This window comes from Delphinus delphis, chromosome 19 (genome assembly GCF_949987515.2).
Source record: "Delphinus delphis chromosome 19, mDelDel1.2, whole genome shotgun sequence".
Classification (NCBI taxonomy): Eukaryota; Metazoa; Chordata; class Mammalia; order Artiodactyla; family Delphinidae; genus Delphinus; species Delphinus delphis.
In genome coordinates this window covers 53,842,186-53,859,543 of record NC_082701.1, presented here as the reverse complement: position 1 = coordinate 53,859,543, position 17,358 = coordinate 53,842,186, and the positions used below count along the sequence as shown (strand labels likewise).

General features: G+C 43.1%; 1 protein-coding gene across 3 annotated transcripts in view; it reads right to left on the bottom strand.

Annotated features, from left to right (window-relative positions):
- SHISA6 (shisa family member 6) overlaps positions 1–17,358 on the bottom strand; it is a 243,063-nt gene that overhangs the window by 4,128 nt on the left and 221,577 nt on the right. Inside the window, exon 4 of one of the 3 annotated variants that reach the window (XM_059997065.1) lies at positions 1,969–2,025. The exons of the other annotated variants lie outside the window; for them this stretch is intronic. Coding sequence (XP_059853048.1) covers positions 1,969–2,025 — 57 coding nt within the window. The remainder of the gene's footprint in view (positions 1–1,968; positions 2,026–17,358) is intronic. 3 annotated transcript variants of the gene reach the window in all.

Genomic DNA, 17,358 nt, shown 5'->3' with positions numbered 1-17,358 from the left:
ATCTTTAAAGCCCCTATTGCTCTTCTGGTCAATACCACCCAGTTTAGTGTCTATGTGGTCTCTAATCATTTGACTTGAGTTGGTCTTGCTGATCTCCAAAGATTGCAATCTCCTTGATAGCAGAAGTCTTGCTTTCCAATTTTTCTGATGCCTTCATAGTGCTTGGCCCAAAATAAGGATCCAATTAATACTCATTTGTTAATCAAATAGACACAGGCTGCCTCTTCTCTTGAGAGCTGCTCTGCCAGCTCCTCGGAAAAGTGTAACATCTAAGGGAGGAATGCAGAGAAAACCCTGCTTCCGCTAGGCTGCGAGCTGTTCAAGGACAGGGATCGGGTCTCATCTACCCTTATCTCCTCATCTCCAGGTAGAAAAAGAAGACAGGAAGAAGAGGAGGGAAGAATGGTTCCTCCTTTTGTATTCAGGGGCTGCGCTTGTGTTGGCTTCTTCCGGGGAAAACCAGCTCATAGTTACTCTTTCAGAATGATACTGAGCTAGCAGAGCATCCTCGTTTGCCTTTTCTGGCTCCTCTCCCTGCTGCTGCTTCATCACCAATGGGCATCCCCCAGGCTTTCTGCTCCTGCCTTCTGCTTTTCTCTTTCAGCCTTCTTGCACAGATTGCCCCTACTCCCAAGGCTTCTGTTACCGCTTCCAAAGCATAACTTACATCTTCAGCTGTCATCTCCCTCCAGACTTCATGTCTGCATTTCTAACTGCCTGTTGAGTGGTTTTTCTTGCAAATCCTACAGTCCTATCTGGCTCTCGATGTCCAGATCCAGGCTCACCATCAACAGCTCCATCCCCAGTACACTGGTTGCTTTCCTGATTCCTTAGATTGTGTTAATAAGACCCTCCATTCTTCTCATTGATCGTGGCTTTGCATTTTACTCATAATTGACTTTCATCAGCCATATTCAGTTAGTAACTAAGTTTTCCCAATTCTTTCTACAATTTCTTTCATATCTGAACCCTTCTTTCTCTCCCCACTGTCCACATCACCACTGATACCAGCTTCTTTTAACTGATCTCTCTGATTTCTTCCGGTTCTAATTTCTCCTAGGCCCGAAACCTGAAACACCTTATTAAACTGTTGCTTTCATCATATATTTCCACTAGGAGCTGAACACTGGAGGGGGACATCAAAATAGTCCACTTTTGTTCTCTGAATTATAATGCAGAAATAGAGCAGATAAGAGGGGTAGGTCTCTCTGCCAGGTGAGCTGCAGAATTTATCTTTGTTTTGAGTTTCTCTCTCACTAAAATTTAATGGTGTTTTCATTATTTCATAGCAAAGACAGAAGAATAATGATAGCTCACAATTTACGTGGCTGTCACGTTCTATCAAGTTTTGAGCATGTACCAAAAAATAGTTGTTCACTGCAGTTCCAAATGGTAAGTTGTGATCTGGTGGGAGGACGTTGAAACCTAAGAGGGAAACATGGGTTTGTAACCCTTTGGCAATTTGCTGCCATGCCTGTGCTCTGCAACTTTCAGGTTCTTCCTCTGCTGGGAAGCTAAAGCTCAGGTCATCCAGTTGGGTTTTGAGTTTTATTAAATCTTAATTAGTTTGGGGAGCATCAATAGAATTTTTCACATCTCATGTCATTACTAAATGGTACCACAAGTAGCCTTGGGCAAAGGAGAGTGTTCACTCCTTGCTGTGGACACATGGAATTTATGGCTGCAAGAAGTGATCAAGATTGCAAGTGAAATGCGTTAAGAAAGGGGCTTACTCTTTCCCTTTCATGGCAGAAGATTGCTCTGATATTGAAGACAGACACTAGGGGGACAATTGTCTAAAAGTGAGAGAGAGGCATTGTGGCCCTGGAGGAGGGCGGGTACCTGGCTCCTTGCACCTTAGCTTCAATGAGCCAGTGACCATGTTTGATGCCATAATAGGCATCAGTAGTTAGGATGGAGCCACCTGGAATGAGGATGGAACGCAGAACACTCTCAATCATCTCTCACCATGTGTAGGGGTCTGGGTAGCGCTGCTTAAAATCGGATGGTTATACTGATGATCACCTGAAAATCACAGAAAAAAATTTTTTTAAAGAAGAGTTCAGGAATTCCGTGGTCTCTCCAACACAGAAGCACCTCTCTTGACTTCTGCTATGCTTCTCTGAGTCAAAGCAAGCACTTCTTAAAAGCTCAGACCTTGGGCTACCCTAGAAATGGAGCAGGGTCCTTCCTCTGCTGTTTTTGTCTCTCTCCTTCTGCATTAGGGCTTCCTCTGTCACCATGATGACCCACCCACATCTGTGGATCTGGCTGACCAGCAATAGAGGCTTTGTTGGGGTGGAGGAGGAGAAGGATGGAGACTAGGGGACATTTGGCAAATACACATATGTGAGATAGAGAACTGGGCAGGGGAAATAGATCCTTTTTTGGGGAGGAGGGTGTTCAGGTATGGTTAGCCAGGAAGAGGATGCCATAACTTAAAGTGCTTACACTTTATGGGACTTTGATTTGTCCCAGGTCTTTATACACAGGTATCTGGGTGCATCCTGAGATGTGGCAAGCTGACGTGAACTGCCCACTGCCTGGGATCCAGAGTCCTGGGTTCTAGGCTCTGCCCTGCCTATAAGTAACACAGCCTGATTTCAAAAGCATTGGTTTTAATTAATAATGCAAAAGTCCACATTGATTGAACAAGCCACAAAATTAATAGAGTCATAGTTGCTAAAGCCAGGAGTTCAAGGTATTCTGAAGGCTTCTAAAACTGAATGGTTTGGCTTACCAGTAAAGCACAATTCAGCATTGTATTATGGCTTCAATTTGACATTGTATTTTTGGGTTTTGTTGGTGCATGCATCTAATTTCAACTAAAGCAAGGGAAAGAGGAGGCATGAGGTCTTAGCTTTAGTTTTAAACCGTGGGTCACAGCTCTACCATCCTCTTAGGTCTAGGTCTGCTTCCATTTCCTGGATGAAACCATCTTTCCTACCTTTGGCATTATACCTTCTGGCTACTTATTCTTAAGCTCCTTCACTAGATCCCTTTTTCTGTTTTATTCTCTAAATACTAGTGCTCCATAAGGCTCAGGTGTCTTCATGAAGACTTAGGCTCCACCTTCTTGCCCAAATTGATAGGTCTCAAGTCTACACCTCTAGCTTGAGGTCCATCTGGTCTGCAGGGTTAGATTTTAAACTGCTTATGGCCATCCCCGTGAAATTCCTGCTCTTAGCCCAAACCATCATGTCCCAAAGTGAGCTCATCATTTTATTCTCCCAATGCTCAAGCGCTGTCCATGGTACTGACGTTCCATGGGCTTGGAAAGCGAAACTTCAGTCCTCATTCACCATTTCCCTCCCTTCATCCTCCGTATCCATCCAGTGAATCCCCAAATCCTCTTCCTATGACCATATCCTAAATCCAGGCCCACAATGTATTTTTTTGTTCACATTTCTCTTAGTTCTAGTCTCTGGCCATTTCCAAGACAAATCATCCTGTGTGCTCCTACCAGACAAAATTTCCCATACCAATGGAATCATTTATATCATTCCTTTGGTTCAGACCAGGGTCTTTAAATAGTCATGGACTCTATCCAGTGGGGTATAGGTTTGGGCGGTAAGCCAGCATTTCTCACATGAAGATATTCTCCCTTCCCAAAACAGAATATTAAGTTATATCCAGGGAAAAGCTATTTGTCAAATGCTGAATCAGTTCTACCCTGGATCTGGATTTAAGCAAGAAGAGAGAATCCAGGAAGGGAGATAAAGGATAGATTTGTTCGGCTTGTCCTCCAGAGGCAAAGAGAAAACCAGTGTCATTTTTCTGTGTTGTTATTGTTATTTTTTGTTTGTTTTTAAACAATATGGCAGCATCAAATAAACAGTTGCAAGAAATGAGAGAACCCAAGTTAAATGGTGGCAGTTAGAAATACTTCTAATCTTCCTTTTCAGAATCTAGCTGTCACCAGGAAAGGGAGATGATTCAGGTTCATTTAATAATCCCTGGTAACCAGCTATGGCCCAGGCTCTGTACTAAACACTTATTTATTTATTTATTTATTTATTTAATCTTATTTTTTGACTGCGTTGAGTCTTCATTGCTGCGTGTGGGCTTTCTCTAGTTGCGGCAAGTGGGAGCTACTCTTTGTTGCAGTGTGTGGGCTTCTCATTGTGGTGGCTTCTCTTGTTGCAGATCACGGGCTCTAGGCACGTGGGCTTCAGTCGTTGTGGCACATGGGCTCAGTAGTTGTGGCTCACGGGCTCTAGAGCACAGGCTCAGTAGTTGTGGTGCACAGGCTTAGTTGCTCCACGGCATGTGGGATCTTCCTGGACCAGGGCTCGAACCCGTGTCCTCTGCATTGGCAGGCAGATTCTTAACCACTGCGCCACCAGGGAAGTCCCTCACATACATTTTTTAAACTAGTCTTTGCAATGATTTTCATTTGAATTTATATTATTGACCTACCGATTTCCAGACACTGCAAAAAACTCCTTAAATATCTTATTTGAAGTAATTCTTATAATTTTGTTTACAGCTGAGTTTACAAACAGGATAAATGTCTTGAACTTAGATATTTTGTTTACAAGTGCCTGGCTTTTCCTTTTGTTTGAAACTTACTTCAAATATTTTGCTAACATTTTATTTTTTTCATATACTGGCATTAAGGAAAAAAATTTAAAGTATAGAGGTGAAAAATTAAGCCATCTTAAAATAACCATTGTGGCATTTTGTTATATTTTCTTTTGTTTCCCTCCCCCTATACATTACTATGTGTATGTTTACATACACACACACACTCACACTTAATATTGCAATGAATAACCATTTGCATTTTTCACTTTGCACAAGTGAGAATCAGATTACAAAGCTTAAAATGGAGAAAAATATGGTGATTTGATCCTCACATATGTACGAAATAACAAATGCATAAGGTTATTCATTGTAGCATTTTTATAGTAGCAAAAGAAACAACCTAAATGTTCACACCTATATGTACATACACACACACAGATAAAGGTGTAGTTTCCACATATGTAAATAAGCATATACTGCTTTTAATCTGTTCCCTGTATACTTAATGGACAACATGTCTTGAATATACTTTCATGTTTTGAAATAGTCTTTTATATGATTTCACAATAGTCTTTTCTATAGAATAGTCCATTGTGTATATATATATATATTTGTGTGTGTGTGTATATATATATATATATATATATATATATATATATATACATTCCCCTATTAACCTATTAATGTGTAGTAATGTGTATTTGGATTGTTTAAAAGTTCAAGAAATGTACACCAAACAACCTTGAACACAGCTCTTTGTCCATGTCTTATTTCTTTAAGCAAATAACTGAAAGCAGGATTTCTTGGTGAGCACACTGCCAATTGCCTGATGTGATGAGGTGGGTTCATGGATTTCCTCATATTGAACTATTCATCTATTCGTAGGAAATACCTTACTTGATTTTTATGTCTTATTCTTTCCTTACAACACTGGATCCCATTTGTATATATCTCATTTAATTCCTATGTATTCATAAAGAACATTTGCATTTTTTGGTGCTAACATGGCAGGTTTTTGTATCAAGATAATGATTTTGTAAAATCAAGTGCATAGTGTTCATCCCTCTGTATGCCTTGAAACTATTAATAGAGCATATGAAAGATCTGTTCTTTGAAAGTTTGAAGGAAGGCAATAATAAAAATGCCTGGTATCTTTTGGGGAGTCCTTCGGTTTGCAGGGTGGTAGGGGGTTGGCTTGTTATTTCACTGACTGTACAACAACTTCGGGAGACAGATGCTGTTAGCATCACCAATTTAGCATTAAGGAAACTGAGATTTGGAGAGGTTGAATAATTTGCCCAACAGGTGAAGCTGGGATACAAATCCAGGCAGGCTGGCACTAGAGCCCACATCCTTATGTATCCTGCCTGTCATACTTGGCAACATTTTCCTTGCATATTGATTCATCCACATTTTCTAGTTCTACCTTCAGTTTGTAATTTCTATTTTTCTTAAATCCGTTAAACATTTGAAACTTTATTAGCTTAAAACTGTAACATGCCCTCAAAAAGCCTCTATATAGGAAATTATATCCCTTTTCTCAGTCTTGTGTTAGTATTTTCTGGATTAGCAATTTATTCCCGTTAGTCTTCTTTTTCAAACAACTGCCTCTTTACACATCAGGGTTATTTTCCTCTTCAAATCATGATTTCATGCTTTCAGATTTGTTAATTCCTGCCTCCTAACTTTCTTTGGTTCGGTTTGTTTTTCTTTTCTAATTTATTTTTACTCTTTTCTGTCCACAATATCGGGTCTTAGCTCTGAATTTGTCTCTGGCACAATCCCATGAGCATCAATATGCAATGTTCTTTTTGCTGTTAAGTCCTAAATGACCTGTAATTACAGCCTTAATTTTCTCTCTGACCCAAGACTTCTGTAGAAGAGTGTTGTTAACTTTCAAAGCGTTTGGGTTTGTCGGTTTGAACTTTTGCCATTTTATTGTATTGCGGTCAGAAAACAGGGCCTGTACAATTTCTGCTTTGAGGAATTTATTGAGGTTTTCTTTTGGGGCCAATATATGATCAATTTTTTGTGAATGTTTCATGAGTTATTAGAGAAAAGGTATTATTTTCTTCTCATAGAGTATAAGTTGACATATATCTATTAAATCAGATACATGAAATATATTATTCAGTTCCTCTCTATCCTAACTCATTCTTTGCCTACTTAATCTGTCAAAGACTGAGGGAGGTGTCTCCAGCTCTCCCACCACTGTTGGGTTCCTGTCATTTTCTCTTTGTATTCGTTATAGAATTGGTTTTACGTATTTCATAGTTACATTGTTCAGCACAGAAAAAGCTCATGGTGCTTATGTATTCTTTGTGGCTTGTACCCTTTTTCAACATTAAATAACACTTTCTGTCCTATTTCAGGCCTTTTTTTTTGCCTTTAAGTCGGCTTGATCTGATATTTATATTGCCAACCCAGCTCTCTTTTTGTTTGCCTTCTCCTGATAAACTTTGCCTATCCTTTTGTATGTAACCTTTCTGTGTCATGTTGTTTTATGCTTATCTCTTGACAAGAGTGTACAATTTTACGAAAATTTACCTATGGGCCAATTGGAGCTCCTTCTCTAGAAATTAGGAACCATTAAAAGAGAGAGATTTGGTCTCTGTGCATGGCTGGACCTAGGCCATGTAAACTAGGTAGCTATGGCCAGTCTTGTAGATTTGGGAGAGAGAAAGTCAGTCTTTAGAGACTATGGCATATCATATTTTACATAAAATGGTGACAGTTATATTTCTAGTCCCACACGCTCTCCCAAAACCTTCCCATTCCCCCATGAGATATGGTCTCTTCTCCATGAAACTGGAGGGCCTTCCTGACTGCCTCAATGAGCATCGCGCAGCAGAAGTAACACTGCATGCCTTCCACAGCTCTCTCTCTTCTGACACACTCAGCCTTGGATCCCAGCCACCATACTGTAAGGAAGTCCAGGCCATGTGCAAAGGCTGCCTGTAAGGGCTGACAGCTCCAGCTCAGGTATCCATCAACAACCAGTGTCAACTGCCTTTGACTGCATCAACTGTCAACAGATGTATGAGTGAGAAAGACTTCAGATGATTCCAACCCCCAGCCTTGTAGATGTCCAAGCTAACACAAGTGGATCAGAGACGAGCTATACCCACTGAACCCTGCCCAAATCAGAGATGTGTGAGCAAAATAAGTGTTGCTTTTATTGTATTGTTCTCTAAAATTAAAATTTTAAATTTGAGATCATTGGAGATTCACATGCAACTGTAAGAAACAATACAGATATCTTGTGTATCCTTTAGCCAGTTTCCCCAGTAGTAACATTTTGCAAAACTATAGCACTATATCAAAACCAGAATATTGACATCGATACAGTCAAGGTATGGAACATTTCCATCAGGAGGCGGAAATGATTCCTCATGTTGCCTTTTTACAGCCACACCCACTTCCTTTCTCCATCCACCCCCTTACTAACCCCTGGTCACCATTAACCTATCCATCATTTCTATAATTTTGTCATTTCAAGAGTGTTATATGAATGGACTCATACAGTATATAATTTTGAGACTGGATTTTTTTCATCAAGCATAATTCTCTGCAGAATCATCCAGGAATGCATCAATAGTTCATTCCCTTTTATTTCAGAGTAGCAAATATTCTGTGGTGTGGATATACCACAGTTTAACTATTCATCTGTTGAAGGACATCTGGGTTGTTTTCAGTTTTATGATATTATGAATAGAGCTGCTATAAACATTCATGCGAACTTTTTTGTGTCCAGATAAGTCTTCCCTTATCTGGGATAAATGCTTAGGAGTGCAGTTGCTGGATTGTTTAGTAGCTACATGTTTATTTATGTATTTATTTTTAAAGAATCTGCCCAACTGTTTACCAGAGTGGCTGTACCATTTTACATTCCCACCAGCAATGAATGAGTGATCCAGTTTCTCCACATCCTTGTCAGCATTTGGTGTTGTCAATATTTTTTATTTTAGCCACTTTTAGCCTTGATAGCTATGAAGTGATATCTTTGTAGCTTTTGCTTGCATTTCCCTAATGGCTAACGTTGTTAAACATGTTTTCATGGGCTTATTTTTCATCTGTTTATCTTCTTCAGTGAAATGTCTCTTGATTACTTTTGCTTACTTTCTAATCAGATTGTTTACATTTTTCCTGTTAATTTTTGAGAATTCTTTTTATCTGCCAGATAATAGTTATTTGTAGGATACATGATTGGTAAATATTTTCTCCCAGGCTGAAGCCTATCTTGTCATCCTTTTAACATGGTATTTTGCAGAACAAAACTTTAAATTTTGATGAAGTCTAATTTATCAGGTTTTTTTTTTTTTTTTCCTTTATGGATTGTGCTTTTGGTGTCAAGTCTAAAAACTCATTTCCTGGCCCTAGGTGCCAAAGATTTTCTCCTTTCTTTCAACATGTGTTATAGTTTTATATTTACATTTAAGTCCATGATCCATTTGGAGTTAATTTCTGTATAAGGCATGAGACTTAGGTTGAGGGTTTGTTATTGTTGTTGTTTGTTTTTTTGCCTGCAGATCTGATGTTCAGTTGCTTTAGAGCCTTTTAAAAAGGCTCTCGTGGGCTCCCCTGGTGGCGCAGTGGTTGAGAGTCCGCCTGGCGATGCAGGGGACACGGGTTCGTGCCCCGGTCCGGGAGGATCCCACATGCCGCGGAGCGGCTGAGCCCGTGAGCCATGGCTGCTGAGCCTGCGCGTCCAGAGCCTGTGCTCCGCAACGGGAGAGGCCACAACAGTGAGAGGCCCACGTAACGCAAAAAAAAAAAAAAAAAAAGGCTCTCTTTCCTCTACTTAATTGCTTTTGCACATTTGTCAAAAAGTCAGTCAAACATATTTCTGTGGGTCTATTTCTGGGTTTTCTATTCTGTTCCATTGATCTACATGTCTGTTCCTCTGCCAATACCAGACAGTCTTGATCATTGTGGCTACATAATATTTCTTGAAATTGAGTAGACTGATCACTCCCACTTTATTTTTCCTTTTAAAAGTTATTTTAGGTATTCTAGGTTTTTTTTTCCCCTTTCCACATAAATTTTAGAATATTGTCTGTATCTTAAAAAATTTTGAGAAGATGTTGATAGGAATTCTGTTAAATCTGTATATTATTTGGGGAAAATTGTCATGTTTACTCCATTGATTCTTTCATCCCATGGGCGTGATATGTCTCTATTGTACCATTTTAATTCCTTTGACTTTTTTTTTTTTTTTTTTTTTGCGTTACGTGGGCCTCTCACTGTTGTGGCCTCTCCCGTTGCGGAGCACAGGCTCTGGACGCGCAGGCTCAGCAGCCATGGCTCACGGGCTCAGCCGCTCCGCGGCATGTGGGATCCTCCCGGACCGGGGCACGAACCCGTGTCCCCTGCATCGCCAGGCGGACTCTCAACCACTGCGCCACCAGGGAAGCCCCCTTTGACATTTTTATTATATCTAAAAGTTATTTTCTTGGGGCTTCCCTGGTGCAACAGTAGTTAAGAATCTGCCTGCCAATGCAGGGGACACGGGTTCGAGCCCTGGTCCAGGAGGATCCCACACGCCATGGAGCCACTAAGCCCGCACAACTTCTGAGCCTGCGCTCTGGAGCCCGCAAGCCACAACTACTGAAGCCCACACGCCCTAGGGCCTGTGCTCTGCAACAAGAGAAGCCACCGCAATGAGAAGCATGCACACCACAATGAAGAGTAGACCCCGCTCACCACAACTAGAGAAAGCCCGCACGCAACAACGAAGACCCAACACATGCCAAAAATAAATAATAAAATAAACAAATTTTTAAAAATAAATAAATAGAAATAAAAGTTATTTTCTTAGTGATTATTGCTCTAGGGATTACAATATGCATCTTCACTCATTACATTCTTTAGAACTAACTTATTTCCAGTAGAACATGGAAACCTTCCCCAATGTTGCTCCAATGAGCCCTCCCCTATTGTACTATATTTGCCATATATATTATCTATTTATCTATCTATCTATCTATCTTTCTATCATCTACCTATGTATATGTATACCCAATACTACAGTATTAAAATTATTTACAAAATTTTAAGTCTTTTCAAAAAGTTAAGACATGAGAAAAATATGTGTGCTGAGTCTCTCACATTAACCACACATGTATTGTTTCTGGTGTTTTACATTTCTTCCTGTGAATTTGAATTACTGCCTGGTGCCCATTTCCTTTCAGCCCATGAAGTTTCTTTAGTATTTCTTATAAGTCAGGTCTGCTATCAGAGAATTTTCTCAGTCTTTGTTTATCTGAGGATGTCTTTATTTCACCTTTGCTTTGGAAGGTTAATCTTGCTGGATATAGAATTCTCGGCTGACAGTTTTTCTCTTATCACTTCAAATAGGTATTTCCAACTGCCTCTGGCCTCCATGGCTTCAGATGAGAAGTCAGCCATTAATCATATTGATGCTCCTCTAATGTGGTGAGAGGGCAAGGGTGTCACCCAACACTCCAAATCGAGTGGGTCCCTTCTGACCTAACAGTAGCACAGTTGCCAGTACTCATAGCCTGCCCCATCCTGGCAGAACCTCTGTGATGACTGATCTGTGGGGAGGCTGGGAGAAGTCCTAGGCAAGAATGTCATAAACTCTCACTATTCCTACCTGAAGTTCAGCAGTTTTTCACACGTAAACACTTCTCAGATGGTTGGGTACTTTTTGATCAATTTTTAGAGCACTGAAATGGCTGTTTGTATCAATGTTGTCCAGTTTAGCAGCTGTTTGTTGGGGAGAGGATTTGCTCACCTTCTCACTGGGCTTCGGCTTACCTCCTCCAGGTTTTAGGATACTTTCCCTGATCACACCCCTGCTCCTGTTTCTCCACCAGGCTGGTGGAGTCTCCCTCGCAGCCTGGAGACCTCGGTGCCCAGCCAAACAGACGTTGGGGGGGAGGTAGGGAAGAAAGGGGAGCTCTGGCTGGGTCCTTAGACTCAAGGTGGCTCAAAGGTGTTTTCAAGCCTTTTGGTATCAGTAAAATCCCCAATACATTTTAGGCTGAGCATTTTGTATCCAGAGAGAATGAGATCTGTGTCCAGACTCATTCACACATTTTAATAGTTAGAATATTGGCTGGGAAAAGTAATTTGGTATTGAAGACACTTCGTAGGAGGGCATAATAGGTTCCAAAATTCCTCTACCCTGAGATAAAGGGAATTACTTCTTGCTAAAACCTGACATATTTTCAGAAATAAAGAGAAAATTCCACATGAGGCTTTTTGCTGGCTTTGCTGTAAGTGGGGGCTCAAGGGTCCCCTCTATTTCTTCTTGGTTGCCAGGGGCAACACTGATTCCATGTGAAGACCACCCGGGGCTCACATCAAAGCAGGTACTTGTGGGTCCCTGTAGAACAGTGTTTCTAAGAGTGGCTCCATGCAGTCTTGAAGGTTCCTTGGAATTGCCTCAAGGGCTACCGTATAAGAGATAGAGTCTGGTCGGTGATGTTTTACACTTGTTGCCCCGAGCCTGGCCTCACCCAGAGCAGCTTGGTTTCCATCTGTCTTCTGTATTGGGCTTCTACGTAAGATTTCATTTGGAGAGACAGTTCCAGTGTTTGCAAGTTTAAAATCAACGGATCAAGCTCAGTATCTCATCTTAAAGGTGAGAAAAGAGGCCCTAAGAAGTGAAGTGACCTGCCCAAGATCACAGAGTTGGTGGCAGACAAAGGACTAGGTCTTACTTGTATTCTTTCACGGTGCATCATGGGCCAGAGCTTGTGTGCTATTTACAAAGACTCCCTTGTGTTCTCCAGCAGGGGTTCCAAAGAACTGTGCATTTTCTGGTGCTCTGCCCCTCTTTGCTAGCTGCACGTGGCTGTAGCATACACCTGGCTTCCCTGAAATGCTTTAAATCCTGGGGGTGGAGGGAGAATGGGGGGTGGTACTGGGTCAAATAAGTGTTGGATCTTATCCTTCCTCGTGGATATTCACCATGCATGTTAAAAGCTCCAAGAAGTCTAGCCATGAATAACCCATTTCATTAGTTATTTGACCATTTTTTTAAACCTAACGGTCAGGGTGCAGACAGGAAACAGATATACATCCAATTGGGTATTTTAAGGGGACTCTAATAAAGGAACTATTTTCAAAGGTGTGAGCAGGATTTAGGAAACCCATAAAGGGTAGAACAGTACCCTGGGACTAGTAAGAGTTGGGGGCTTCATTCAAACCTGCTCTGGCTGGTAAAGGAAGGGAGTGGCTTCTGCAGCCCAACGTGGGAGAGAGCTGTGTAGACAGGGCCCCCTGACCTTTAGATGAGGGACAAAGCCGGTCCCCCATGAATGTACCAGGAGTTAGCCTAGGAAATAAGTCTCCCAACTTCACTCTCCTCCATCCCTTTGATCTCTTGCCAGGATTCGCTGTTTACCAAACCCAACTAATACCCATAGAACAAACTATTCCAATGAAGCAGTCCATAAGGTCAGCACCTAGGAGACTGAGTCGGGTGGGGAGTCAATATGGAGGATCAAATGGAAAAACCATCCAACGCAGACGTGCTAACTCTTCCTGACAAATGCTACTCTACTACATCCCGAAGATGGTCTATGGGGGTTTGGGCAGATGGTGTTCTAGGTAATGGAGTTTTGGGGTGAGTGAGCAGCTAGGTCGTTTTTTTTTTTGGCTGCGTTGGGTCTTCGTTGCTGTGTGCGAGCTTTTTCTAGTTGCAGCGAGCAGGGGCTACTCTTTGTCGTGGTGCACAGGCTTCTCATCACCGTGGCTTCTCTTGTTGCGGAGCATGGGCTGTAGGTGCGCGGGCTTCAGTAGTTGGGGGACGTGGGCTCAGTAGTTGTGGCGCATGGGCCTAGTTGCTCCGCGGCATGTGGGATCTTCCCAGACCAGGGCTCAAACCTGTGTCCCCTGCATTGGCAGGTGGATGCTTAACCACTGTGCCACCAGGGAAGCCCAGCAGCTAGGTATTGATGTGGGAGAGTCAAAAGCAGAATTTGTGCCCTACAAAAAGTTGGGAGGCTAACAGTCCCAGGAATTTGCCTGGAGCTCCTCTCTACCGTGATGTGCATACAGTGTGTTGGATTTGGTCTCTCCTTGGACTAATCAGTGGATCACATCTCCACTCCCTCAATTCCCACTCTCCCCTACCCCTTTCCTTCAGGGAGTCCTGGGCCTTGGCACAGTGCCCAGTCAGAGCCATCAGCCTCCTGATGGATTGAGCTGGATAATATAATTCATTAGCGTTCAGGATTCATGGATTGATATGCTGACAAGACTATAAAGTGACAAAATGATCTCCATTGGAGCTCCAAGGCTGCTTGAAGGAAGCAGAGAAGTAAGGTGGGGCCCACACACCTAGAGCATCTGTGTAGACCATCCGTGGTGAGCAGGTCTCTTAGAACTGGAAGATTCTGCAGCCCCCCCACCCCCCGGCCTCTGCAGCTGTGGACATTGTTGGATCCGGCAGTGAGTTTCCTCATAGTGGTGTCTGGTTTAACTGCTAAGGGAAGTGGCTAGTTTTCTCTGTGGAGCAAACAAACTGTGTGCTTACATGTGTGCGCATGCAGTTCTGTGTCTGCGTGTTTGTTTATGTGCATGGTTGGAAGGGGGAGAGGGTGAAAGAGAAAGAGTGATTTGGTTGGTGGTGGACATTCCTGCTGTGAATTCAGTGATAGATGTAGCAAAAGCAGTTTCCGTTGAGTGAGTCAGAGGAAGGTTACAAGGGAACAAATAATACCCAAAGACATCAACAATGGTGCGATTCATGGGTTCCTGAGAGTACAAAACAAAGAGGTAGTCTGCATATTGGTTATAGATTCTCAAGTCTCTGGTCTCACCAGCACACGCTGGAATTGCTATGATAGCCTCTGAATTTCCTCCCTGCCTCTAGTCTTTGCCCCTTTGGGTCCACCTTGTGCACTCCTGCTAGAATAGTCTTCTTTAAAGAATTACTTTTACACAATTTTTAAAGGTTACTTTCCATTTACAGTTATTACAACATATTGGCCATATCCCCCGTGTTGTGCAATGCAGCCTTGAGTCTATCTTACACCCAATAGTTTGTACCCCCCACTCCCTACACCCCTCCCCACCTCCCCACTGGTAACCACTAGCTTGTTCTCTATATCTGTGAGCCTGCTTCTTTTATGTTATCTTCACTAGTTTGTTGTATTTTTTAGGTTCCACATATAAGTGATATCATACAGTATTTATCTTTCTCTGTCTGACTTATGTCACATAGCATAATGCCCTCCGAGTCCATCCATATTGCTGCAAATGGCAGAATTTTCTTCTTTTTTATGGCTGAGTAGTATAGAATCGTCTTTCTTAAACACCAATTTCACCCTGGCCTTTAGCCTGTAAGTATTACAAACTACCAATAGGTTAAAGCTTAGATGCCTAACACCAAAGACTTTTGAACTACTATACCTAAGAATGACCTGAGGAATTCATTTAAAAAAATTGAGCCCTTCCCCCATCCCATGAATTATGTGTTAGGTGACCCTAGACAGGCCCCAGGAATTAGTTTTTTTTTTTTTTTTTTTGCGGTACACGGGCCTCTCACTGTAGTGGCGTCTTCCGTTGCGGAGCACAGGCTCCGGACGCACAGGCTCAGCGGCCATGGCTCACGGGCCCAGCCACTCCGCAGCATGTGGGATCCTCCCGGACCGGGGCACGAACCCGCGTCCCCCGCATCGGCAGGCAGACTCTCAACCACTGCGCCACCGGGGAAGCCCAGGAATTAGTATTTTTGAAAGCGTCCTGGGTGATACATCTGCAGCTGGAATCTGGACCACACTTTGAGAAATGTGGCAGATGTCACTGCGTTTTCGTATGATTTAGGCCTATTTCATCTCCCTCAACACAACAGTGACTTCTAACGACTGGTTTTCCCTCCGCTGTTCCCAACCCCCATCACCACCTCAGTGCTTGGCTCAAAAACATCTTCCACCTAAACCACTCCTTCCCTCCTCTCTTCCTCCAAACCCTTCCAGTCTTTGGTGATAATACTCCAGTTTCATCTCCACGAAGTCATCCTCAGGTCCTCCAATGCACAGTGATGTTCCCTGCCCTTCTGATAACTGGAGCCTTTATGTCTGCCCCCATTTGCTTTTGGTGCCTACCTGTATATCATTTTGCTTTTTTACGTCTCTGTCTCATTCATTCACTCTTTCCAAGATGATTAAATACTTCGGCATGTAGGGCACTTCTCCCCAGCTATGAATACATTGAACATTACTGGAGGTGGAGAATGATTGTACTTCTTCTGTGTTTACCTTAACACCATCCTCCCTGGGCTGGGCCCCTCGGGGCACTTGTACAATTTGTTGATGAATGAATGAGTCAATGAATCAACTCTTGAGGCAGTGGAGGATGGGCAAGAGGCCATGGCAATGACATTCGATTGCCCATCCTCCTTTCTCTTCTCGTTCTCTCCCTCTTCTTCAGCTCAGAGTGGCTGATTTTTCTGGGCCTGTAGCCAAGTGTGTGGGTTGTAATATTTCGTATGTGTCTGAGTATGAGTGTGTGTGGAGGTATAAGGCCCCCCTCCTTCCCCACCTCAAATCCAACCCACATTTCACACTTCTTCTTGAGGATTAATTGCCATTCTAATGCATGCCAGCATAATGCCTTTCATCTTCGGGGCTTGAAAAGGTCGATGCAGAGAGGCAGGCCTGTGAGTCATGGTGTCGGAAGGTGGGATTCCTCCCAAGATGACTGGTTGGTTGCCAATGACACTGTGAGGTCACCCATCTCTGTGCTTCCAGCCGTTCTCTCTCCTCTGCCTTGGTCTCCTCTTCAGAGGCTTTGACGACGGGTCCCCGGGGTCCCACCCCTGAGAGTCTGACTTCATGTTAGCCCCCCACAGTGGGCCTGCTCTGCTTCCCCACTTCTGGCAAGGATTGTCATTTTCAATGCTACCTGAAGAAAACGGCCTCACATGGGTTGTCAGTCCCACAGAGGAAAACAATGTGTCTTCTGCCAGATTCCCTTAAAAAGACAAACTCAGGGCTCCCTGGGAGAGCTGCTTGCCACCCGCTGGGATCTGCTTCTCCAGGAGAGCTTCGGCTCACCTGGGCCTGGAGGCACCCGAACAGTGTTTGCTCTGATCGCGGCTATTGTCATCACCAGAGGAGTATTTACCGTCCCCTCGACTCCAGGGGACTAGTCATCCACCGGGTAATAACGACTTGAGCATATTCCTGAGAGCTATTTAAATCCTACCCATGGAAAGTCAGCCTTGGAATGCCCTGGGATTACCTGGAGCGGGGGAGGGGACGAGTCCCAGGTACCTGACGCTGTGGCTTTGGGAGAGAGTGGGATGGTATTGGCCTCTGACACTGGGCCAAACTGGCCCGTCAGGTGGGCTCCCTCAGGGGGTTTAAGGCATATGATAGTCCCTCAGAAGTGTGATTATTGTGAGACTCGATGGCAAATTCCAGATTCTTCTCACCCCCACCCATAGGCGTCCCATCCTACAATTTCCTGAGCTGGATCTAGGCAGCCAGCACATCTACTGGGTGACACAAAGTAGCTCGATATTGCAAAAAGCAACTCCAGTTGAAGTAACTAGAACAGAGGGATGATTAACATTTAGAGGGCGTGTAGTCGGTGGGGAAACCCTGAAATATCCCGAATAAAAAGTAGGCCACCAGAGGGTCTGCAGCTATCCTGTAACTCTTATGAGCTGTGAGTGTACCTGACACAGTACCGTATTTCCCTTTAAGAAGTGCAATTTTTTTGTTATCTGGGTCCATTGTTAATCTGCACATCTGTTCTTTACGTTACAATACCAACTGGAAGACATGCTAAGCCTCATGCCTGGACCAAGAAACCAGATGCATTGTTATAATTGCCAGTATAAATGGAGTC